Genomic DNA, 26,804 nt, shown 5'->3' on the forward strand with positions numbered 1-26,804 from the left:
GCAGAGAAAGCAGGGCTGGGGAAGCCAGCAGGGGCCGGATCATGGAGCGCCTTGAGCTGCATCCCACAGGCACTAGAAAGCATGGAGAGCTGTCCCCCCAGCCCCCAGCATCTTATTAGAAAATATCCAAACATACAGAAAACAGGAAGGGTTTTATGCTCATATTTTCATTTTAGAGAGATCATTCTGCTTGAAATATAACACCTACTGAGTACTGCTGAGGACTTAGCATGTGCTGGGTCTGTTCTTAGCATGTGAAATGTATTGGCCTATTTGATCCTCCTACATAATCCTGGAAGATTGGTTGTGGGAGTGGGTGATCATGACCTGAACAGCCTAACCATGTTTAGGGAATGCTCTGAGTTATGAGTTCCACCCCCCCAATCCATGTCACAGCTGAATGTCCCAGCTTCCCTTGCGGCTGGGACACAACAGGAGACCCAAGCTTTCCAAACATGTGCCCCAGGCAACATTTTGATACACAAGGAATAACACAGGATGCTGGGCGTGCGCAGATTTCAAATTCAGGAATGGAGAGAAGTACCGCTCTTTGACCCATACAATAGGGGATCCCCTTCCTTGGACCCTGCCTTAGAGGGCCCCACTCCCACTGCACACTGTGAGCTGCCCTATGGAATGAGGGGTGTCTGAGGCTGGATTAGTTTCTATTTGTTACACAGCAGTGGAAACTAACATAGTCCCACAAGCCTAAACCAAGGTGCCAGCGGGCTGAGTTCCCGTCTGGAGACTCTGGGGAAAATTCACTTCCAACCCCATTTTTGTTGTTGGCAAAATTCAATGCCTTGAGGCTGCAGGACTGGGCTCTGCTCCTCGCTGGCTGTCAGCCTGGGGCCACTCTCAGATTCTGAAGTCCTCCCATATTCCCCGCCACGTGGTCCCCTCTGCCTCCAAGCCTACTATGACACAATGCATTGTTCTCATGCTTCAAAGCTCTGACTTCTCTCCTGGGACAAGTAGAATACTCTCTGGTTTTAAGGGGCTCATGTGATTGGGTCAGGTCAACTCTACCATATCATGGAGGCTCGCCATCTTGCCCAGGCTGGTCTTGAACACCAGGGCTCACGTGATCCTCCTGGCTCAGCCTCCCAAAGTGCTGGGATTACAGGCGGGAGCTGCTGTGCCCAGCCAAGGCCAGCATCTTCAGACCTCTCTGCCCTGTTTTCATATGGCCTTCTCCTCTTTGTATGTGTCAAATCTCCTTCTGCCTGTCTCTTATAAGGACGTGTGTAATGCCATTTAGGGCGTACCTGGATGACACGAGGTCCTCTCACCATCTCAAAATCGTTAACTTTGGCCGGGTGCAGTGGCTCATGCCTGTAATCTCAGCACTTTGGGAGGCTGAGGCAGGCAGATCACTTGAGGTCAGAAGTTTGAGACCAGCCTGGCCAGCATGGTGAAACCCTATCTCTACTAAAAATACAAAAGTTAGCTGGGCACGTGCCTGTAGTCCCAGCTACTCAGGAGGCTGAGGCAAAAGAATCGCTAGAACCTGGGAGGCAGAGAGTGCAGTGAGCCAAGATTATGCCACTGCACTCCAGCCTGGGGGACAGAGCGAGACTTCATCTCAAAAAAAAAAAAAAAAAAAGATGGCTGGGCACGGTGGCTCACACCTGTAATCCCAGCACTTTGGGAGGCCCAGGTGGGCAGATCACTTGGGGTCAGGAGTTCATTCGAGACCAGCCTGGCCAACATGGTGAAAGTCTATCTCTACTAAAAAAAAAAAATTACCCAGACGTGGTGGCAGGTGCCTGTAATCCCAGCTACTTGGCAGGCCGAGGCAGGAGAATCACTTAAACCTGGGAGGCGGAGGGTGCAGTGAGCTGAGATCACTCTGCTGCACTCCAGCCTGGGCGACAGGTGAAACTCTGTCTCAAAAAAAAAAAATTAGCCAGGCATGGTGCTGCATGCCTGTAGTCCCAGCTACTGGGAAGGCTGAGGTGGAGGGATTGCTTGATCCTGGGAGGGTGAGGCTGCAGTGAGCTGTGTTTGTGCCACTGTAGTCCAGCCTGGGTGACAGAGTGAGACCCTATCTCAAAAAATAATAATATCGGTCAGGCACAGTGGCTCACATCTGTAATCCCAGAACTCTGGGAGACCGAGGTGGGAGGATCACCTGAGTGAGGTCAGGAGTTTGAGACCAGCCTGACCAACATGGTGAAACCCCGTCTCTACTAAAAATACAAAAATTAGCTGGGTATGGTGGGGGCACCTGTAATCCCAGCTACTCGGGAGGCTGAGGCAGGAGAATTGCTTGAACTCAGGAGGCGGAGGTTGCAGTGAGCCGAGGTCACGCCATTGCACTCCAGCCTGGTGGCAGAGCGAGGCTCCATCTCAAAAAAAAAAAAAAAAAGTCTCTTTTTACAACTTTTTTGAGGTATAACTTACATATCATAAAATCGCCTGTTTTAAATATACATTTCAATGACTTTTAGTAAATTTACCAAGTTGTGCAACCATCATCACAATCCAGTTTCAGAACATTTCATCAGCCCAGTAAGAGTCCTCACACCCATTAACAGTCACTCCCCACCGTGATTGCTCAACCCAGGTAACCATGAATCTACTCTCTGTCTCTGGAGATTTATCTTTTCTGGACAATCTTTCTTCTTAAACTCAGCAGAGTGAATTCTGTTGTTTAGAACTAGAAACCCTGCCCAATAGAATACTAATATCCTCTTGTTTCGCGGGTGAGACGGAGTCTCGCTCTGTCGCCCAGGCTGGAGTGCAGTGGTATGATCACACCTCACTTCAACCTCCACCTCCCAGATTCAAGCGATTCTCCTACCTCAGCTTCCTGAGTAGCTGGGATTACAGATGTGCACCAACACACCTGGCTAATTTTTGTACTTTCAGTAGAGATGGGATCTCACCATGTTGGCCAAGCTGGTTTTGAACTCCTGACCTCCAATGAGCCACCCGCCTTGGCCTCCCAAAGTTCTGGGATTACAGGCGTGAGCCACTGCACCCAGCCCTAATATCCTCTTATTACAGAAGAAGAAACAATGACTCAGAAAGGTTAAGTCACTTGCCCAAGGTCGTGTAGCCAGTAAACGGTAGAGCTGAAATTGAACCTCACTCCAGAGTCATGCTCTCACTAAAGTATTGCAGTGTGGAGAGTGGAGGGGACAGGGTGAGACTGGAGGAACGGAGGCCATTTAGGTGACTATTGGGATGTCCAGATCTGAGAGCTGATGGTGACCTGGACTGAGGAGGTGATAGAGGCAGAAGAGAGAAGTAGATGAATTTGAGCAATATTAGGAAGTGAAACAGTAGGATTTGGCAACTGAACGGGTGGGTGGACAAGAGGGAGAGGAGGAGTCAAGGAATGTGCCATGCTTCTGGCTTGGGCAACTGATGGGTGCTGGAATAGCTTGCTGGGGTAGGAAATGCAGGAGAAACAGCCAATTTGGTGTGGAAGATGAGGTCAGAACTGAAGGCATTGAGTTTGAGGTGTCTATGGAATGTACAAATGGAGATGTTGAATGGGTGGTTGGATATATAAATCTGGAGCTGAGATGTAGGTTTCTATATCACCAGCATATAGATGGCAACCAGAACCCTGGAAGAAGCTGCAACCGACCAGCAAGAGACGTAGATGAGAAAGCAAAAGGGCCTAGAACACGCCCCCGAGGAGTGCTAACCTTTAAGGGGTGGGAGCACAGAAATCCCCAAAAGATTCTAAGAAGGGTAGCCACAGAGATCCAATGAAAGTCAGGCACAAGTGGATTCCTGCAAGCTAAGGGAAGGAGGTGAGGGAAGTGGGGCATGGTCACAGTCAGTGTCAACTGCTGCTGAGAATTCCAGCACAATCAGGTCCGTCGTGTATCTATTGGATTTAGTGACAATGACGTTGTTGTTTACTTGGCAAGAGAGGCTTTAGAGAAGGGATGGGGGTGGGAGCCAGACTGGAATGGGTAGAGGAGTGAGTGAATTGAGATGCGGAAGTGGATGTGATGACTCACCCTTTCTTTTTCTTTTCTTTTTTTTTAAAGTTATTTGAGACGCAGTCTTTCTCTGTTGCCCAGGCTGGAGTGCAATGGTGTGACCTCCACTCACCGCAACCTCCGCCTCCCGGGTTCAAGCGATTCTCCTGCCTCAGCCCTCCAAGTAACTGGGATTACAGGCATGTGCCACCACACCAGCTAATTTTTTGTATTTTTAGTAGAGACGGGGTTTCACCATGTTGGCCAGGCTGGTCTCAAACTCCTGACCTCGTGATCCACCTGCCTCAGCCTCCCAAAGTGCTGGGATTACAGGTGTGAGTCACCGCACCCGGCCTGGTGACTCATTCTTTCAAGGGACTTGGCTATAAAGAAAGGAGGCATGGAGTGGTGGTAGGAGGGATTAAGCTGGGGAGGGGAGGCATTTTTAAGAGGAGAAATGATGTTTAAATGCAGATGGAAATGGGACAGGAGAGAAAGGGAAATTGATGGGGTAAATGAAAATTATCTTCATCATCTTCCTCACCATCACCAGCAGCAACCACAAGGAAAGCTTGTTCTGCTCTGGGACTGCCCTGTTAGACATTTCTTCCTTATACTGAACCATAGTCTAGCTCCCTGTAACTTTCGCCTTTGGTTAGAGTTCTGCCTTGCGTCCCTCTTCTACTCTTCAAATGGCTGCACACTGCTACTGTGTCTCTCCTCTTCTTCAAACTCACAGCCCCCATCCTATGGGCCATGTGCTCCCAGCCTGGCTACCAGACCCTCTACTGTCCCAGCCAAGTTCACATGACAGTCCTCTTATTTGTCAAGCCCCTCTTTTTTTTTTTTTCTTTTTGAGATGGAGTCTCACTCTGTCGCCCAGGCTGGAGGGCATGGCGCGATCTCGGCTCACTGCAACCTCTGCCTCCTGGTTTCAAGCGATTCTCCTGCCTCAGCCTCCCGAATGCTGGGATTACAGGCATGAACTAAGAGATACAAAAGGATACACTTTAGGGGCTCAGCCCTCTGATGTTACCTTTGCTCTGGAAGCCCAGGGGCTGTCAGGCGGAGAGGAACTTTGCTGAAAGGCAGGTCGTCCCTGCAGAGCTTGAAGAACAATCTATCTGTGCTGGCATGGGGCCCATCCCACCTACGATGCCAGTGTAAGTCTGTGACAGTCACTCATGTTCAGAGCATGTGGACTGAGGCTCTGAAGAACGACTTTATGATAGGCACCTTCATCTCCATTTGGTGGGTCCAGAGCAAGCAGCCTGAGGGTCCCATGGGCCCAACCTCACCCTCCATCCTTATTTCCCTGCCACTCCAGGGCTCCTCCTCAGCCAGACGTGCCTGTGAATGCTCCTTGATGGCTGTATTAGTTTGTTCTCATGCTGCCAATAAAGACATACCCAAGACCGGGTAATTTATAAAGAAAAGAGGTTTAATGGGCCCACAGTTCCACATGGCTGGGGAGGCCTCACAATCATGGCAGAGGGCAAAAGGCATGTCTTACATTGTGGCAGGCAAAAAGCGAATGAGAGCCAAGCAAAAGAAGAAACCTCTTATAAAACCATCGGATCCCATGAGATTTATTAACTACCATGAGAACAGTATGGGGGAAACCGCCCCATGATTCAGTGATCTCCCACCAGGCCCCTCCCACAACACATGGAAATTATGGGAGCTACAATTCAAGATGAGATTTGGGTGGGGACACAGCCAAACCAGAGCCAGCCAATGGCCCTGGCTTCCCTCCCATTAGCTCTCTTCTACTTCCCAGGATCTTTCCAGCTTTGTTCTTCGTCTTCTTTTTTAGAGACTGAAGTCTCACTGTGTTGCCTAGGTTTGTCTTGAGCTCCCGGGCTCAAGGGATCCTCCTACCTTGGTCTAACAAGTAGCTGCGACTATGTGCGCACACCACCACCCCCCACCCCACAACTTACCCATCCTCCCCAGCCCAGTGAAATCCCTAGGTTCTTCACACTCCTGTTAGCTCCAGGCACCAGCGGCTTTGCCTGCTACAGAATGAATAACATTATAGCCTCTTAGAGCAAAAAGGTCATGGGGATTGGGGAGGCTGGGAGTTCTCTCTTCATTCAGAGATTAAACCAACCACCGGGAGGGGTGACATGGCTTGCCTTAGTCACCAAGCAAGCTTGGGAGAGTATTTCTGGGATGGTCATTAGCACTTTCTTTCCAAAAGGAGGACACCACAAACTCACTTTCATGATCACGGTATCCCCCCGACAGGTAAAGTGTGCAAATTCACTTTCATTCCCTTTGATGCAGCTCTGAAGTATTTTAATTCTTAAAATTTACATGTTCATTATGACACAGAGACAGGTTTTCTGTTTAGGAGAGGGCCTGATTCCATTAAGGATGATCGATCATATGTTGCCTGTTCTGGAATGAACATGAGAGACCAGAATTGAGCTTCCCAAATGGTGGGTCACATGACCGAGTGTTGTTCCAGGAGAACACTGCAACATCCAGTATGAGAGCGCTGCACACACCATGTGTGTGTTGGGATGCTGGGCTGAAATGTGTTATTGAGCAAGTGTTATCATATTTGTCTATGGAATTCTATTTAATAGCTCTATCTCATATGTGCTGATTAGGTCTCAAATCTGGATCTCTTACCCCAACATCTTTCTTGAAAATCCTTCTTTTTAAATAAGTGTTGGCCGTGTGCAGTGGCTCATACCTGTAATCCCAACACTTTGGGAGGCCAAGGTGGGTGGATCACCTGAGGTCAGGAGTTCAAGACCACCCTGACCAACATGGGGAAACCCTGTCTCTACTAAAAATACAAAAATTACTGGGCATGATGGTGGGTGCCTGTGATCCCAGATACTTGGGAGGCTGAGGCAGGAGAATCGCTTGAACCTGGGAAGCGGAGGTTGCAGTGAGCCGAGATTGCACCATTGCACTCCAGCCTGGGCAACAGAGTGAGACTCCGTCTCAAATAAGTAATAAATAAATGTTATAGAAATACTAAAATATACTGTGAATAATATAACACCCACATACCACCATCCAAGTTAAGAAATAAAGCATTACTAATCCAGTTTTGCTCCCTGCAAACTCATCCTTCATCCCATTCTCTTTCCTTTTGTTTTATAAACATCCTACTGGGAGGATCACTTGAGCCCAGGAGTTTGTGGCTGTAGTGTGCTAACTGCACCTGTGAAATGGCCACTGTGTTCCAGCATAGGTAACATAGCAAGACTCCATCTCTAAACAAAATCCTTTTTTTTTTTTTTCTTTTTGAGACGGAGTCTCACTCTATCACCCAGGCTGGAGTGCAGTGGTGCTATCTCGGCTCACTGCAACCTCCATCTCCCGGGTTCCTGCCTCAGCCTCCGGAGTAGCTGGGACTACAGGCACATGCCACCACAACTGACTAATTTTTGTATTTTTAGTAGAGATGGGGTTTTGCCATGTTGGCCAGGTTGGTTTCGAACCCAGGGTCTCAGATGATCCACCTGCCTCCGCCTCCCAAAGTGCTGGGATTATAGGCATGAGCCACCATGCCCAGCCTAAAAGAAATCCTGAATTTGATATTTGTGCCACCACACCCAGCAAATTTTTGTTCTTTGTTTTTTGTTTTGTTTTGTTTTGTTTTTTGAGACGGAGCTTTGCTCTTGTCGCCCAGGCTGGAGTGCAGTGGCATGATCTCAGCTCACTGGAACCTCCATCTCCCAGGTTCAAGCGATTCTCCTGCCTCAGCCTCCCGAGTAGGTGGGATTACAGGCTCACGCCACCGTACCCAGCTAATTTTTATTTTTAGTAGAGACGAGTTTTCACCATATTGGCCAGGATGGCCTCGAACTCCTGACCTCAGGTGATCCACCCACCTCGGCCTCCCAAAGTTCTGGGATTACCGGCGTGAGCCACTGTGCCTGGCCCAAAGCATCTCATTGTATGAATCCAACAATTTATTTATCCATTCGTTGTTTGAGTACATTTAGGTTATTTCCTGCTTTCCCTCTTACAAGCAATGCTGCAGAAACATTCTGGCCCATAGCTCCTCCGGCACTGTACAAGAGTTTCCCTAGGGCACATACATGAGAGTTGTATTGCTGGGTCATGGGGAATGCTCTTCTTCAAATGTACTTGCTATTGTCAAACCTGAGCTGTCTTTTCAGGAGCCTACTAGTGGTTCTCAGCCCTGGCTATGCATTAGAATCACTTGGGAACTTTTAAAAAATATGTGGGTATCTGGATAACTCCCCTGACCCATGGAATCATAATCTCCAGGGATGGGACTGGGGACCTGCAATTTTGAAAGCTCCCTGGGTGGTTACACAGCCAAGGTGGAGAACAGCTGGGACTGAGTCTTGGCCCACTCTGTCTCAGCTTCCCAAGGTCAGCTTATCTTAGACTTGCTAATATCACTCAGCAGCTGGGCAGAGAGAAGGGACTAAATAAGTAAAGTCTGAATGAGTAAACAAAACATTTAAAACGAACCCTTTAGGGCTGGGTGCGGTGGCTCATGCCTGTAATCCCAGCACTTTGGGAGGCCAAGGCGGGTGTATCACTTGAGGTTAGACATTCAAGACCAGCCTGACCAACATGGTGAAACCTTGTCTCTACTAAAAATAGAAAAATTAGCCAGACGTGGTGGTTCACACCTGTAATCCCAGCACTTTGGGAGGCTGAGGTGGGTGGATTACTTGAGGTTGGGCGTTCAAGACCAGCCTGACCAACATGGCAAAACCTTGTCTCTACTAAAAATACAAAAATTAGCCAAGTGTGGTGGTATGCGCCTGTAATCCCAGCTACTCAGGAGGCTGAGGCAGGAGAATCACTTGAGCCTGGGAGGCAGAGGTTGCAGTGAGCTTGCACTCCAGCCTGGGCTACAGAGCAAGACTCCATCTCAAAAAAACAATAAAACAAACCCTTTAGGCTGGGTGCGGTGGCGAATGCCGGTAATCCCAGTAACTATCTCCTACTGTTGTGAGAGTTAAAGGAGATGGTGCATGTAGAGCACTTGGCACTTATGAAGTGCTCAAGAAAGAGCAGCTCCTGCAGCCTGGTGCAGTGGCCCACACCTGTAACCACAACGTGTTGGGAGGCTGAGGCAGGTGAATTACTTGAGGCCAAGAGTTCGAGACCAGCCTGGGCAACATAAAGAGACCCCCCCCCCCCCCCCCGCCGCCCGTCTCTATAAAAAATAATAAAAACTAGCTGAATGTAGTGGTACATACCTGTAGTTCCAGCTACTCAGGAGGCTGAGGTGGGAGGATCAACTTGAGCTCGGGAGTTGGAGGCTGCAGTGAGCTCCACGCCACTGCACGCCAGCCTGGGTGACAGAGCAAGGCCCTTTCTCTGGAATAAAAAAAAAGAGAGGCTGGGCGCAGTGTCTCACACCTGTAATCCCAGCTATTTGGGAGGCTGAGGCAGGAGAATTACTTGAACCTGGGAGGTAGAAGTTGCAGTGAGCCGAGATCCTACCATTGCACTCCAGTCTGGGCAACAAGAGCAAAACTCTGTCTCAAAAAAAAAAAAAAAAGAGAGAGAGAGAGTAGTTGCCATGTTTAATGTTATTGATAAAGCAGGTAGGTGTTTCTGAAAATGCACCAGACACTGTCTTGGACTGGAAGGTGCTGATGTGTTACTGAACCTCCAGACAAAGCTGGCGAACCTACCAGGGCGGGACTTTCTGACTTGAGAAGCTGTCCTATCGATGAGGATCCATGTTAGAGAATATGAAAGAGTAGTATTGGGGGCAGTAGCTTTCCTGTGGCAAGTACTCACTAGATGCCAGATACTGGGCAAAGGAGTTTGCAGACATCTCTCATTTCACCCTCGCAATCCATGAGGCAGGTATGACTATTCTTCCCATCGTCCAGAGAGGGAAAACAAGTCACATGGAAGCAAGTCATGCAGCAGAGCTAGGATTGGAACGGAAGTGCCTGCATCCTCCAGCACCTGCATCCCAACCCGCTGTGCTATGCCTCCCATTGAAGCTTTCCCATGTCTGCCATTTAGCTTTGCTCTGGTGAGTGACAAGTTGTACCAGCGGAAAGAGCCTGTCATCAGTTCTGTGCACACCAAGGTGAAGGGGATAGCAGAGGTGAAAGAGGAGATCGTGGAGAATGGAGTGAAGAAGTTGGTGCACAGTGTCTTTGACACTGCAGACTACACCTTCCCTTTGCAGGTAAGCACCTCGTAGCATTCTCTCAGGCTCATCACTGGTCACCATCGCCAGGGCCTTGCTCCCTCCCCCTAGGATCTAGAGCCTCACTCCAGAAAAAACGTTGGCCCTATTTTAAAAGCTCTATGAACATCTCAACTGAGAAAACCTAAAAATTGCAAAACTGGGTGAGATCCAGGAGATGATCCTTTGCTTTATCAAGTCCTACAGGGTTTCTCAAAATAGCCGCATGTCCTGGTACATTGAAAACAGGATTTGATTCACTCACACTTGATGTATATGCAGCTTTTTAGAGGCACAGCCACCAAGCCAGCAAGGTCTGCCTAGATTTAGAAGGACAGAGAACTTTCTACCGAAGAGTACCAGCCCTTCTAGATTGTGTGGCGTTTTATCAACAAAAACGACTCCAGGAGACCATTCTTGGGTACATTTTTCCACCAAGAAAGGATGTAAATGACAAAAAGAAGAAAGGCATCGGTCACTGAGAGAAGGCGTGTGACTTCTAAATTTGCAAGCAGGGAAAATGAAAGCAGAATTGCCAAAAAGGAGAAATTAAAGTAGGGTTGAGGAGGCCAAAAAACAGAGAAGGGGGCGGGAGGGACGAAGGGGCAAGTTTGTGGCCTGGGGAGCTAAAATGCTTTGCAAAACCCTATAAAGCCCAAGTTGCTATCTATTTGTTTCTAACAGCCGGTCATTAAAATCCTGTGATTGCTCGGGTGGTGGGATGCCCTAGTGCCTTTCATTAAAGTCCGGGAAAATCTGAACAGCGTTCCAGTGAAGCCTGCTCCCCTACCCTCGCCTCCTCAGGTCTCTTGAGTTTCAATTTAATGAGATTTTACTGTGTTAAAAAAAAAAAAAAAAAACACGAAAAGGCTGCTTTTGAAACTGCAGTGGTAAATGACTCCTCAACCCATGCAAATGCTCCTTCACTCTCCCTCAGCTCAGCAGGGCTGCCCGTCCAGCTTTGATATTAAGCCCTCGGCATATTCCAAGTTGCCCACAGACCCTGATTTCTAGAAGCTTAGAAAAGTGGAGAGGTTCGCCCAGCAAGCTGGACTATTATAATTAAGTAGTTCTCTTTTCAAAGGCTTTGCATTTCTTTAGCCTCTCCTTCTCCACAGGGGAACTCTTTCTTCGTGATGACAAACTTTCTCAAAACAGAAGGCCAAGAGCAGCGGTTATGTCCCGAGGTAAGGAGGGGACCTGGAGTGGTGGGTCAGGTCGTAAGAGTTCCTGGGGGAGATGCACGTCAGAAGAAGCAGAAATTAGGACCCTGGGTGTATTTCAGCCCACAAATATTTACCTGCCTCTTTTCTGGGGTAGGGCTGGGCTGAGTGGAGGAAGGGAGAGAACACATGGCAGTGTCTCTCCATGGCCACCGGATCTTTGTCTGTCTGCCTCAGTCTCCAGTTCTAGCACTAGGGACCCGTGCAGACGTCAACCCTGCTCTTTCTATCTCTGGCTCTCTTCGCAGCTTATGACAATGGTGATTCTTGGCATTTGCACAACATTTCACATTTGATTTGAGGCTCACAATGACTTTAGGAGAAAAATGGCATTTTACAAACCAGAACACAGATTCAGAGAGGTTGTGACTTCCCCAGGGTCACACAGCTTGCTGCAGGCACAGCCAGGGTTAGGACCTGAGTGTCCTCACTCACAGCTTCTCTTACCATGGTTCACAGTGAACTGTCTGCAGGGCCAGTTTTGGAAAACCCTGGCACACAGCTCTCTTGCTCATTCACCCACTTCTTAGAGTCTCAGCCTCTCCATCAGGTGCATGGGCCCCCATAGTTCCCTGCCACCAACCCAGACAATCTTTCCCAACTTGGCTCTGCCCTCTCCACAATGCTGCCTCTTTCTGGAAGAGCTTCTTCCCTATCAAATCATATTTGTTTTATTCTGGGCCAGGCACGGTGGCTCACACCTATAATCCCAGCACTTTGGGAGCCCAAGGCAGGAGGATCACTGGAGCCCAGGAGTTCAAGACCAGCCTGGGCAACATAGTGAGACCTTGTCTCTAAAAACAAAACAAAACAAAAACTGTATTTGTCCTATTCTGTACCTCACCATCCTGCTCTCTGCTCTTCAAGATGAAAACCAGCTATTCTTCTAAGTTTATCTATACCAGCGTGTTACTGCTAGGCATTACCGGTAACTCCCAACCTCCCAGCCTCCCCTCTCAGGTAACGTAACTGTGCTGTACCAAGGACCATTCCCAGCACTGACAATTGCAGCAGCGCTGGTGGTACCCAGCCAGATCCTCCACTGATGAGTAGGCCCAGCCCTGCCGGTGGGGTTTTGCTCACGGGCCCACTCTGGCAACAAGGTCTAGCTTCCTGAGTGTCCAGGAACTCTGGGCAAAAGTGCTGTCTTAGAGTACAGTCTTTGCCATCATTTGTACCCAAACTCAGAACCAGCATAACATTCCCTTGGTGTCTATCTTGATAACACTCCCCCTAAAAGGAGAGCTTTCTTTGTTTGTTTTGTCCTCATCGCCCCTTAACTCTCCCTGCCATTCAGGTGAAATCTCTGACAGCCAGGCCAGCCAAGCCCTCCCTTCTGTCTCCCTTCCCAGCAGTGTTCTGTCTCCAATCCAGTTTGGGGGCCCTGGTTCTCTTTTGTCCCATCCTTTGGTCATCTCTATACCACACTCCACCCCCGTATACACATAAAGACACTTTTGGAGTTATTGAGACTTGGAAGAAAGAGAGTTAGGATAGCCCAGAGATTAAGAGCCTGGGCTCAGAAGCTAGACTGCTAAAGGTTCAAAACTTAAAATTCTTAGCTCTGTGACCTCAGGCAGGTGACTCTTCACCTCTCTGTGCCAAGTTGTGTGCATCTAAAAAATGGGGCTGAGAACAAAACCTAGCTGTTCAGATCATTGAAACAAATGAGTGAATACCTGTGACATGCTTAAAACAAGGCATGGTACCTTATAAGCACTTAGTGAATGTCAGCTGTTATGATTCAAATGACATGTTACTCCTCAGATGGGATGTCACTCAGAGTGGCTGGAACCCAACAGGCTCCATGGAGGCACTGCCAGCCCAGAGAGCACATGTGACTCTTTGGGATTTTAACTTGTGCTCCAGGCTGGTTTGGGCTGGTCTAATTGGACATTCACCTCCTCTCTGCCCATCAACACCCTTCTATCTCTGGTTGTCTCGGTAAATATGACCAAGTTCCAGTTACACACCAACCTGAATAGATATTTGCTCCAGTTACCTGTGGCTTCAAAACAAACTACCCTGATCATGGTGGGCTTAACACAAGCATTTTATTAACTTTCACAGTTCAGTGGTTGACTGAGTTCAGCTGGGTGGTTCTTCTACTGGTGTCACTAGGGATCTCTCAAGGAGCTGCAGTCGGATGGCAGCTGGGGTTGGCATCCCTTGGAGCTTCAATTGGCACCCAGGGATAGCTAGACATCTCTTCCTCTCCCTAAAAGTTTCCCTCTCTTCAAGGTCTCTCTGCATTGTCTCTCCAGCAGGGTAGTCAAACTTTCCAATAGTGGCTCAGGTTCCTCAAACAAAACAAAACAAAAAAATAGAAGCTTCCTGGCCTTCTTAAGGCTTAGGCCTGGAACTGGCAACAGCATTCCTTCTGCTGCTTCTATTGGTTTTGCAGTCACAGCACAGGTTCAGCTTCAGAAAGTAGAGGAAACACTCCACCTCTCAATGGGGAAAGTGACCAAGAATTTGTGGCCATCTTTAATCCATGCAACAATCACAAAAGAGAAGATTACAACAAAACTAATGCTGTTGTTTTTTTTTTTAATTTTAGAATTCCTTTTGGAGAGCAAAATAAAATTGATTTCTATTCTCTCCTGAGATTCATCTCCAGTTGATAATGAAAATGTAACTTTCCATGAGCCACAGTGAATGATCACACATTCATTCCTTCCATGACTATCAAGACCTACTATTTGCCAGGCACTTGGGCTACAAAGATATGACCTTTGCTCTGTATTCAAAGGGTTCATAGTCTAATCTGGGGAGTCACAAGGGGAGGAGACCAACGGCATGCCATGTGACTAAGGCAGCCTGGGAAATAAAGAGATCATGAGAGAATTTGAAAACTACAAGAAACATTCATTGAGCATGTACTATGTGCTAAACCCTTTCTTTTCATAACTCATTTAATCTTCACAACAACCATGCAAGACAAATCTGTTGGCTGGACACGGTGGCTCATGCCTGTAATCCCAGCACTTTGGGAGGCCGAGGCAGGCGGATCACGAGGTCAGGAGTTCAAGACCAGCCTGGCCAAGATGGTAAAACATCATCTCTACTAAAAATACAAAAATTAGCCAGACATGGTGGTGTGTGCCTGTAATCCCAGCTACTTGGGAGGCTGAGGCAGGAGAATTGCTTGAACCCAGGAGGTGGAGGTTACAGTGAGCCAAGATCACACCACTGCACTCTAACCTGGTCAACAGAGCAAGACTGTCTCAAAAAAAAAAAAAAAGGCAAATCTGTTCACCCTGCTTTTACAGATGAGGAAACTGAGGCTCAGAGAAGTGAGTGAGTTGGCTGAGGTCTCTCAGCTAGAAAATGGTGCAGCTACTGCTGAACCAGGTATACCTGGGGCCAAGACCTAGGTCCTTGGCCTGAATCACTGTAGAAGCCACAAATTACACAGATGACAAGGAGCAGAGGCTATTTTCACACCTATGTCATATTCTGGCTTCCTCAAGACTGGCCATGAAGCCTGCTCCCCAGAAAACAGGAAGAGAAATATGCATAAACCAGGGCAGCTCATTTCTCTCTTCCACGTTCTGTCTTTCAGCCCTGAGACCCAGCTGGTCTCGTTTTCTTAGGCCAGGCGAGTGTCCTGGCCAATGTCTCTCAGTTCCATGTGTCCTGCTGAGTCTCCGCACCTGTTTGCCCTGCTTAGTCCTTTCAGCCACAGGGCCACTTGGACCAAACCACCTGTCCTCCACCCCAGCCAGCATCCCTGAAAGTGATTCCTAGCTGCCCAGACCTCTGCTTTACCCATTTTTATTCATTTTTATTGGGATATAATTCACATACCATAAACCCCACTATTTTAAAGCGTACAATTCAGTGGTTTTTAGTATATTCACAGAGTTGTGCAACCATCACCACCATCTAATTCCAGAACATTTTCTTTTCTTTTCTTTTTTTTCCTTCCTTCCTTCCTTCCCTCCCTTCCCTCCTCCCTCCCTCCTTCCTTCCTTCCTTCCTTCTTTCCTTCCTTCCTTCCTTGTGGAGTTTTGCTCTTGTCACCCAGGCTGGAGTGCAGTGACACCATCTCAGCTCACTGCAACCTCCGCCTCCTGGGTTCAAGCGATTCTCCTGCCTCAGCCTCCCTAGTAGCTGGGATTACAGGCACACACCACCATGCCTGATAATTTTTGTATTTTTAGTAGAGATGGGGTTTCACCACATTGGGCAGGCTGGTCTCAGACTCCTGACCTCAGGTGATTGACCTCCTAAAGTGCTGGGATTACAGGCTTGATGAGCCATGGCACCCAGCCTCCAGAACATTTTCATCACCCACAAAGGAAACCCCAAATCCATTAGCAATCACTCCCCATTCTCCCCTTCCCCTGGTCCCTGGCCACCACCAATCTGCTTTCTGTCTCTATAGATGCCTATTCTGGACATTTCCTATAAAAAGAATCGTACATGGTGTGGCCTTTTGTGTCTGGCTTCTTTCACTCAGCATCATGTTCTCAAGGTCCATCCATGTTGTACACTGCGTCAACACTTCATCCTTCTTATGGCTAAATAAGATTCTGTGTATGAATGTACCATATTTTATTTGTCCATTCATCTGTCAGTGGACACTTGCGTGGTTTCCACTTTTTGGTAATTCTGAGTAGTGCTGCTCTAAGCATTCGTGTGCACATCCTGGTGGATATCGAATCTCTTCTCCACGTCTTAGTAACACACGTCACTTACTCCCCACTCTCTCATCCTTCTATCTGCAGTATCCCACCCGCAGGACGCTCTGTTCCTCTGACCGGGGTTGTAAAAAGGGATGGATGGACCCACAGAGCAAAGGTACCTTCTGTTTCTTTTCCCGAGACCCTAGGGTTGGATGGTCAGGCATCTTGGTGACATTTGTGATGCCCAGTTCAGGTCTTCAGCCTCTGCTCTCAGCTGTCCTCTTCCACCATCACCAAGCCATAGGCGAGTCTGCCCATGCTTCGGCTCTGTCCCCAGCAGACCAGCTGCTGACTGTAAACATGACTCCAGTTTTCCAGTGAGAGAAGCTCCTAAAAATCTAGCAGGTTCAGGTTCTAATCGGTAGAAAAATCACATGGCCTGTAGTATCATCTGAATATTCTAAACTTCCCCCTGAATCAAAGGTTAAGGACCATGAACTTATACCCCCAGGGAACCTGGCAGTTATACCCATATTAACCTGCAAATTTTTAATTTTATTTTAATTTTTACTTTTCAAAAATTTTTTGTACTGTTTTATTTTACTTTTGATTTTATTTATATCTAAGAACAGTGCTATTGTGATATCTGCAGAATTTCTTTATCTCATGTTTTAACTTAGAAAGGCACAGGGCACCGGGTGCAGAGGCTCATGCCTGTAATCCCAGCACTTTGGGAGGGTGAGGCAGACGGATGCTTGAGGTCAGGGGTTCGAGACTAGCCTGGAAAACATGGTGAAACCCCATCTCTACTAAAAATACAAAAATTAGCCAGGCATGGTGGCGCGTGCTTATAATCCCAGCTACTTGGGAGGCTGAGACATGAGAATCACTTGAACCTGGAAGGCGGAGGTTGCAGTGAGCCAAGATCGTGCCACTGCACTCCAGCATGGGTGACAAAGCTAGACTCTGTTAAAAAAAAAAAAAAAAAAAAGCACAGGGCAATTTTTTAAATACTGCAAAAACAACAAAAAAAAATCAGTGGTTATGACGCAAATGCACACAAAAAGGCACATGGCCATTACTGCATTCTACTCCATACTATATGTGTATTCGAGTTGGTATAAAGATTATTTTAACATTGCTCACTATTTAATTAATTCTCCCTTGGAAACTGGTTAATCATCCTGACACCCCAGGAAGATGCGCCATGCTTATTTCATGGCTTGGCGCATCCTGGACAGGCTGTGTACCCCTTGAGGGACTTGTGCCCTTTGGAGAGGCCATGTTCTAGTCCATTTATACTAAGTGAGAGCATACACCTGTTCCGCTCCCCTCATGGGCACCTTTTCTTGTAAAGAAACAAAAGAGCCAGCAGAATCCACAGTCTTTCTGGTTCTGTCTGATCTCTATTATGTTTTGCTCGTTTGCCTTTCCTTGTGTTCGTTGTGGTTAGGACGGGCTTGATGGAAGCTGAAGCTGCGTGGGTTGGAAAGCCTGGTCAAAGCCTAGTCTTTTGCCTGGGTTGAGTTAATGATGTCCCTCCTGGAGAACTTTCTCTCCGCAGTTCTTTCACATCTGTGGTTCTACGATGCTTTGGCCCCTATAGGAATTCAGACCGGAAGGTGTGTAGTGTATGAAGGGAACCGGAAGACCTGTGAAGTCTCTGCCTGGTGCCCCATCGAGGCAGTGGGAGAGGCCCCCCGGTGAGTCGCATGGGGAGACAGACACAGTGGCCCTCAGTAGCGACCAGATGAGGCCTTGCCGAGGCTGCTTGGGCCTTCCCCTCTCAGCACAGCCCTGCAAAGTCCTGGGTCCTACTGGCTTGAGGACCCCTGCACTCTGGATGCACTGCTTGGCACAAACTAGTGTCTCTGGGAGGGCCCTGGTGGTTGGTAAACTATTGTAACAATTCTGTACCAACTGGTAAATAGCTACTACCCTGAGCATCCTTGGGTGTCCCTGGCCCCCTTCCCTCCCCCAGATCTTCCAGGGTACCCCCAGACCCCCTCCTCTAGTGCCACAGCAGGATCCCTTCTGACTTGTCAGTGTCCATACTAAGTGATTAAGGATAGGAAGGAAGGAGTGAGATGGAAGGGAAGGATGAAGCAAGGAAAGAGAAGAGGAAGGGGAGGAAAAAGGAGAAGAGGGAGGGTAAAAGAGGGGAGGGAAAGCAAGTTTTCTCAAATTAAATGCTCACAATGACATACAGATTTGGTGGTCCCTTGTATTGATGCTTCGCTTCAATACACAAAATCATGATGTTAAATCTCAGAAGCCACAAGGGCTGATGTATTTCAGCAGAGAAAGAAAGACCTGGATTCAATTCCTAGCTCTAACACTTTTTGCTGTGTGTCCTTGGGCAAGTGGCTTAACCTCTCTGAGTTTCAGTGTCCTCACCTGTAAAAGCAAAATAATAATTTCACCAACCTCATAGGGCTGTTGTAAGGACTAAATGAGATGATACTTGTACAGTTATTGTAAGGTAAGCCCCAAACCTGGCTTACACATACATACACACACACACACACACAAAATCTGCCCCTGAAAGTGTGGTGGTTCTAGACTAGCACTGTCCAATAGAACTTTATGCAGTGATGGAAATGTTCTATATCTGTGCTGTCCAATAGGGCAGCTGCTAGGTACATGTGGCTATTGAGTACATGAAGTGTGACTACTGAATTTTTGAAAGATAGATAGATGATAGATGATAGATAGATAGATAATAGATAGATAGAGTCTTGCTATGTTGCCCAGGCTGGTTTTGAACTCCTGGGCTCAAGCAATCCTCCTCCTGCCTTGGCCTCCCAAAGTTTTGGGATTACAGGTGTGAGCCATTGCTCCCAGCCTGAGTTTTTCATTTAATTTAAATTTAAATCGCCACACATGTCTAGTGGCTACCATATTGGACAGCGCAGTTCTAGACCAACATGATTCAGGATCATTCCCGCAGCATCGTGGAGCAAAGAGAAAACTGCCCCAAGCTGGCTCATAGAAGGCTCAGGCGAAGGTTTCCCAATGCCGGGACAGGGGGTGCGCTCAGCGCATCACCCCTTATGGTTCTCAATCGCCAGTAGCTCCACTCAGGTTCATTTCTAGGTCAGGGGCATTTCTTTGTCACAGAAGGAATCACCCAGTTCTGGGAGATACAGCAGCCTCCACTCAGGTAGTCCTTGGTTCAAGACAAGTGGCCCTTGACTGACTGTGGTTTCAGTTCCAGCTCCGCCATCAACTCACTCATTAAATAAACTGCATCTCCAGTGTGCCTGCCGCTGGGCTGGATTTTGATGTGACCTGGGCAAGCAACTCCCTGAACTTCAGTTTCTCATATATTATATGAATTAGCTAAGATGGTTCATTTAATCATTCATTCAACACATCCATCACCATGTAAGGTGTTAGATATTTATCTCATACGTGACTATGCATAAGAGAGTTTGCTAAGGTTTAGGTAAAATACAAGTCCCAGATATAGAGCAAGTCCCAACCACTGTACATACCTGAATGTGTAATTATGTCAGTGTGAGAGGTGCCACAGTAAATGCCATTGGGTCTTGTATTAGTCCATTCTCACACAAAGAACTACCTAGCCAGGTGCGGTGGCTCACACCTGTAATCCCAGCACTTTGGGAGGTTAAGGCAGGCGGATCACTTGAGGTCAGGAGTTCGATACCAGCCTGGCCAACATGGTGAAACCCTGTCTCTACTAAAAAATACAGAAATTAGCCAGGTGTGGTGGCACACACCTGTAATCCCGGCTACTCAGAAGGCTGAGGCAGGAGAATCACTTGAACCCAGGAGGTGGAGGTTGCAGTGACCCAAGATGTGCCACTGCACTCCAGCCTGGGTGACAGAGTGAGACTCCATCTCAAAAAAAAAAAAAAAAAAAAAAAAAAAAGACCTACCTTTTTTTTTCGGTAAGAGACCGAATACTTTATGAAAAAAAGAAGTTTAATTGACTCACAGTTCCACAGGCTTAACAGGAAGCCTCAGGAGACTCACAATCATGGCAGAAGGCGAAAGGGAAGCAAACACATCTTACCATGATGGAGCAGGAGGGGGGCCGCGGGGGATGTGCCGCGCACTTCAGATCCACTCACTATCAGGAAAACAGCAAGGGGGAAGTCCGGCCCCATGATTCAGTCACTTCCCACCAGGCCCCTCCTCCGGCACATGGGGATTACAATTCGAGATGAGATTTGGGTGGGGACACAGAGAAAAACCATATCAGATCTCAAGAAGGGAGAACCTCTTCTTGGAGGAGCTGGACGGGCTTTGTGGAGAGTTTCAGAATGCTTTGCCCACTAGGTTTGCAGTATCCATTTCTCTTCACGCATCCCAAAGACCAAACCAAGAAACCAGAAACCTCTGGTCCCACTGGCCCATGGGCTCCCTCGGTCCCCACCGTCACTAATGGCCATTTTGCATGTCTCTCTCCCAGGCCTGCTCTCTTGAACAGTGCGGAAAACTTCACCGTGCTCATCAAAAACAATATCGACTTCCCCGGCCACAACTACACCACGTAAGTGCCCAGGCTGCCTCGCTGTCTTAGTTATCTACTGCTGCGTAATAAATTATTCCAAACCTCAGAAGCCTGAAACAAGAAATGCCTATTGTCTCCCATGGTTTCTGTGGGTCAGGAATCTGGGAATGACTTTGCTGTGTGGTTCTCGCTCAAGGTCTGTCAGGTTGTAGCCAAGCTGTCAACCAGGGCTGCAGTCATTTCTAGGCTTGACTGGAGCTGGAGAACCCTTTTCCAAGCTCTCACACAGTTGCTGGTGGGAGGGCTCAGTTCCTCGCCCTAGGACCACTTGAGTATCCTTGGTATACGGCGGCTGGCTTCTCCCAGAGCAAGTGACCCAAGAGAGATAGAGCAAGCAACCGAGAGTATAACCGAGATGTAACCAAGAGTCTAACCAAGAAGGAACCAGGAGTATAACCAAGATGGAAGCCACAGTCTTTGGGAGCGACACTTCTGCCATATGCCATTGGTGACACAGATCAACCCTGGTCCAATGTGAGAGGCCACTGCCCAGGGGTCCCAGGAGGCAGGGATCGTTTGGGGCTTTCATGGAGCCTCTCCACCACACTGGCTCACTCCTGGGAAAGAGGCAGATCTGTTTTCACTGGAGATGTTTGTTTGTTTGCTTTTAATTATGCACAGGAGAAACATCTTGCCTGGTTTAAACATCACTTGTACCTTCCACAAGACTCAGAATCCACAGTGTCCCATTTTCCGACTAGGAGACATCTTCCGAGAAACAGGCGATAATTTTTCAGATGTGGCAATTCAGGTTGGTGGTGCTTTGTACACTGGGATGTGGGGCTATGTGTCTGGGGATGGAGGATGTCAAACGGCCAAGAGGCCGGGCCACTGGGTCTTCATAATGTGGCTCACATTTACTGAGCATTTAGTAAATTCACCCTCTGTGCTAAGGGCTTTACCTACACTACCTCATCAAATCCCAAAACAATCTTATGAGTGAGAGCTACTTGGTGTGGTTCTCACTTTCCTGTGGCTGACATAACAAGTTAGCAAAGCTTAGTGGCTTAAAACAACACATATTTGCTTATGTTACCAGAGATCAGAAGTTGGGGACGATTTTCCCTGAGCCAGGGCCATGCTCCCCCCAGGTCTTTAGGGGAGAATCCAGTTCCTCGGCTTTTCCACCTTCTGGAGCTGCATTCCTTGCATTTCTTCAACACCAGCAGCATGGAATCTTGCCTCAGTGGCCACTTTCACTCCCTATCCTGTGTCCAATCTCTCTCTGCCTCTGTCTTATAAAGAGAGGGAGCATTTACAAGAGGGGGCATTTAAGGACCAGCTGGATAATCCAGGATAATCCAGATCCTCCCATCTCAAGATCCTTCATTTAGGATGAGCGCGGTGGCTCATGCCTGTAATCCCAGCACTTTGGGAGGCTGAGGTGGGCAGATCACCTGAGGTCAGGAGTTCAACACCAGCCTGGCCAACATGGTGAAACCCCATCTCTACTAAAGATACAAAAAAAATAGCCAGGCATGGTGGTGGGCACCTGTAATCCCAGCTACTCGGGAGGTTGAGACAGGAGAATCACTTGAACTTGGGAGGCGGAGGTTGCAGTGAGCTGAGATCATGCCATTGCCATCCAGCCTGGGTGACTAAAGCGAGACTCCATCTCAAAAAAAAAAAAAAAAAAAAAAAATCCTTCATGTAATCGCATCTGCAAAGAGCTTTCCCTAGGGGAGTACTAGGAGGTAAAGCAGAAAATATATTTGATAGAGTGCCCTGAATTCCAGTCTAATAAGTTTGGACTCGATCTTTAATGGGGGTGTGGGGGGCATTAAAGGTGTCTGAGTACAGGAGTGGTCTGTTGAAATTTGTATTTTAGGACACTGAATTTAACGGTGGTGTGTCCCAGACGGGGGTAGGGAGAGTGAGGAGATGCATTTGTGGCCGCCACAATAACACTTGTGCGAGTTAGATGGGGTTGTACACATGGTTCTTCAATCAGCATTTTTCCTCTAAAAATCTTAAGCAATCATAGCTATGCAGGGAGATGTCTGGCGGTTGCATAACTCACACCCAGCAGCCACAGAGACTGTCTCTTGTTGATCCTTCAGGGCGGAATAATGGGCATTGAGATCTACTGGGACTGCAACCTAGACCGTTGGTTCCATCACTGCCGTCCCAAATACAGTTTCCGTCGCCTTGACGACAAGACTACCAACGTGTCCTTGTACCCTGGCTACAACTTCAGGTAACTCCAAGGCCCCAGGTCAAACTCACCCAGTGGCTAAATCTCATTCCCAGCAATTGGTGAGACTAATTTTGGTTTCCAAGGCAACAAGATGAATGAAAAAAGACTTTCTCTAAGAACTAGGTGATAACTGAATTTTTTCCATAATTTTTTAAAATTCTCAAAGAGATGCACACTGTTTATTTTTTATTTAGTTATTTTTTTTAAAATGAAGTCTTGCTCTGTCACCCAGGCTGGAGTGCAATGGCGCCATCTCGGTCACTGCAGACTTCCACCTCCCAGGTTCAAGCGACTCTCCTGCATCAGCCTCCCAAGTAGCTGAGATTACAGGCGGATGCACACTCTTTATAAAACAAACTACTGGGAAACAGAGAAGCATAGAGGGGGATCAAAATCACCCATAATTCCCCTACCCTGAAATAATCAATGATAACCCTCAGGGGAATTTTCCTCATCTGCACCAATTATTTCATATAGCTCCTATGAAATCATAGCATGCATATGTATGTATGTATGTATGTATGTATGTATGTATGTATAGTGGTATTCTGTGGGGTTTTTCATACCCCAGTCACTCAAAATTCTTTGTAACCATCACATTAATGATCATAACATTCCATTTTGTAGGTGAACAAATAACAAAATAACAACTGCTACAATTCAGGGAGTGTTTTCTTTTCTTTTTTTGTTTTTTGTTTTTGTTGTTTGTTTTTTTAGATGGAGTCACACTGTTTGCCCAGGCCGGAGTGCAGTAGCACGATCTCAGCTTACTGCAACCTCTGCCTCCTGGGTTCAAGCGATCCTCCCGCCTCCCAAGTATCTGGGACCACAGGCATGTGCCACCACACCCGGCTAATTTTTGTATATTCAGTAGAGGCGGGGTTTCACTATGTTGGCCAGTCTGGTCTCAAACTCTTGACCTCAAGTCATCTGCCCGCCTCGGCTTCCCAAAGTGCTAGGATTACAGGCATGAGCCACCGTGCCTGGCCCAAGGAGGGTTTTCCATATACCAAGCACTCCCTGTCACCATCCCTAAAATCTCCCAACAACCCTGGAAGAAAGATATTATTGTTTCTGGAAGATGATTTGCCCAAGACCCACAGCTGATAATACATGCTGCATAATTCTAACCCTCGTCACTCTGACCCCACACTCACACTCCATCCCTTCCTTCCCATCTCATGATTTTCTCGCCCATGCCTCCATGATTGAATATTTGAGTTGCTTCCAGTTTTTCTATTACAAATAACCACAGTGTGCATCTTTGCACATAAACTTTTGTTTGAATTCCAGGTTACTTCCTTAGGATAAATTTCTAGACTTATTAAATCAAAGGTTGTGAACATTTTATCATATGCTTTCAGATGTTTAAAAATATCTATGGTTATAATGTTTCGTTTTGTTTTGTTTGAGACAGAGTCTCACTCTGTCACCCAGGTTGGAGTGGACTTGGTGTGATTATAGCTCACTGCAACCTCTGCCTCCCAGGCTCAAGCGATCCTCCCACCTCAGCCTCCTGAGTAGCTAGGACTACAGGTGCACGCCACCATGCCCAGCTAATTTTTAAAATTTTTTTGTAGAGACGGAGTCTCATTATATTGCCCAGGCTGGTCTCAAACTCCTAGCTCAAGCAATCCACCTGCCTCGGCCTCCTAAAGTGTTAGGATTGTAGGTGTGAGCCACTGCGCCTGGCTTATACTTTTCATTTCTAGGATTTTTATTTGGTTCTTTTTCAAAGTCATCTATTATTGTTCCAGTGAGTCCCATTCTTACCTTAAGGATCCTACTACTTCTGTCCATTCTATTATATCATTCCTTTCATACCAATCTATTATCCAAAGTAACTTGAGTGGGAGTTCTCCTCATGGGCTTTGAAATACTGTCTTCAGTAGAAAAGATCTTATGCAAAGTTCTGCATGTGCTGTGTGTTATGGAGGTATTCCTTATATATTACTCAAAGCAGCCTCATAAACTGGCAGGCAGCCCCTTAAATGTGTTTCTGTTTCTGTTTCTGTTTCTGTTTTGTTTTGTTTTTTGGCCTGCATGATGTTTTAAAACTTGAGACAGGCCAGCTGCAGTGGCTTATGCCTGTAATCCCAGCACATTGGGAGGCCAAGGTGGGAGGATCACTTAGACCCAGGAGTTTGAGTCTAGCCTGGGCAACATAGGGAGACCCCCATCTCTACAAATAATAATTTTTAAAACATCAGCCAGGTGTGGGCACATGCACCTCTGGTCCCAGCTGCTCAGGAGGCTGAGGCGGGAGGATTGTTTGTACCTGGGAGGTTGAGGCTGCAGTGAGCCGTGGCTGTGCCACTGCACTCCAGCCTGGGTGACACAGTGAGACCCTGTCTCAAAAATAAATAAATAAATAAAAAATAAAATTTGAGACATTCTATGTAAAACCTTGGACTTCCTGCTTTTCTTGAAAAATGAAACTATTTGACACCCCAAGGTCCATATCTTACATGGTGGCTGTGGGCTGGAGCTGAGTATCAGTGGTCCTATTTAGAAAGGGTCTGGGCTTTCTGGTTCATCACTGTCACTGCCACTCCTTAGTGCTTATACCTGGCCCGCATCCTCGTTTCTGTCATCTGCCTGGCCCCTGTAGGCATTTGAGTTTGAAACCCTTGACATAAAGGTGGGCTGATGCTTTTTGCTTCCTTTGGGTCAATGGAATTTCATCCAGGGCACTGAAACCAGCTCCCAGTTGAGATAACTTTTTGATCATCCCCTGCTGCTCTGCTGAATAGGCCCATGGCCATTATTAAGAAGAGAGGACAGGCCGGGCGCGGTGGCTCAAGCCTGTAATCCCAGCACTTTGGGAGGCCGAGACGGGCGGATCACGAGGTCAGGAGATCGAGACCATCCCAACATGGGCTAACATGGTGAAACCCCGTCTCCACTAAAAAATACAAAAAACTAGCCGGGCGAGGTGGCGGGCGCCTGTAGTCCCAGCTACTCGGGAGGCTGAGGCAGGAGAATGGCGTGAACCCGGGAGGCGGAGCTTGCAGTGAGCTGAGATCCGGCCACTGCACTCCAGCCTGGGCGACAGAGCGAGATTTTGTCTCAAAAAAAAAAAAAAGAAGAGAGGACAGGATGAGTGGTCCCCTGACTGCCGTTCCAGGGTATTTTTTTAGCTGTCAGCAGAAGCACGCGGGGCAGTGAACAATCAGGTGTCAGCAAATGTCCTTCCAGTGGCTGAGTTGAGCCCAAGAACATCTGCTCCTGGAGAGATCTGAGCCCTCTGAAGGCCTGAGCCAGTTATGATGTTAATATTCTTTTAGAACAAAGTGGTAGAGCATTTCTTGTCTGGAATGAGCACCAGAAGAAATCTTTGGCCAAAAATAAATTGTTGAGGGCCGGGAGCGGTGGCTTATGCCTGTAATCCCAACACTTTGGGAGGCCGAAGCTGGAGGATTACCTGAGGTCAGGAGTTTGAGACCAGCCTGGCCAACATGGCGAAACCCTGTCTCTCCTAAAAATACAAAAATTAGCTGGACGTGGTGACAGGTGCCTATAATACAGCTACTTGGGAGGCTGAGGCAGGGAGAACTGCTTGAACCTGGAAGGTGGAGGTTGCAGTGAGCCGGGGTCATGCCACTTCACTCCAGCCTGGGCGACAGAGCGAGACTCTGTCTCAAAAAAAAAAAAAAACTTAAATAAATAAATTAATTAATAAATTAATTGTTGAGGTCTGTTGAGTAAGTGGACAAGTTATTTTCCAGCAGACACACAAGAGAAGGAAATTATAGGTTATAGGAGGTATTTCAGAAAATATAACTTTCTAAAACATAGGAAGCTGAAGAAGTTGATCACATTACAGAATTCTGTCCCTTACAAAACGATCCATGGCGAAATGTCCTTACTTAGTGAAGAGGTGATTCCGCTCATGCACGACCTGTGTGAAGTGGATCAGGCCACATAGAACGCACGACGCGCTTCTCAGGCCCAGCAGGAGTACGTGTCTGTGTTAATTTCCTGTGGCTGCTATGACCAATTGCCACAAATGTGGCCGCTTCAAACAACAGAAATTAATCCTCTTCTAGTTCTGGAAGCCAGAAGTTTGGAATTAAGATATCAGCAGGGCCACACTTGCTCTGATG

The 26,804-nt window shown here is 47.5% G+C and overlaps 1 protein-coding gene across 2 annotated transcripts in view; it reads left to right on the top strand.

Moving 5' to 3' along the window:
* The window catches only part of P2RX7 (purinergic receptor P2X 7), a 50,011-nt gene that overhangs the window by 9,273 nt on the left and 13,934 nt on the right, over positions 1-26,804 (top strand). Inside the window, exons 2-9 of one of the 2 annotated variants that reach the window (XM_025403443.1) lie at positions 9,939-10,107; positions 10,390-10,528; positions 11,226-11,294; positions 16,064-16,136; positions 17,568-17,664; positions 20,400-20,480; positions 21,123-21,252; positions 22,562-22,698. In XM_025403443.1, the coding sequence (XP_025259228.1) occupies positions 11,244-11,294; positions 16,064-16,136; positions 17,568-17,664; positions 20,400-20,480; positions 21,123-21,252; positions 22,562-22,698 (569 nt within the window). In that variant the 5' untranslated portion in view covers positions 9,939-10,107; positions 10,390-10,528; positions 11,226-11,243. The remainder of the gene's footprint in view (positions 1-9,938; positions 10,108-10,389; positions 10,529-11,225; positions 11,295-16,063; positions 16,137-17,567; positions 17,665-20,399; positions 20,481-21,122; positions 21,253-22,561; positions 22,699-26,804) is intronic. The other variant, XM_025403442.1, reaches the window with a different exon arrangement.

This window comes from Theropithecus gelada, chromosome 11, assembly GCF_003255815.1.
Source record: "Theropithecus gelada isolate Dixy chromosome 11, Tgel_1.0, whole genome shotgun sequence".
Classification (NCBI taxonomy): Eukaryota; Metazoa; Chordata; class Mammalia; order Primates; family Cercopithecidae; genus Theropithecus; species Theropithecus gelada.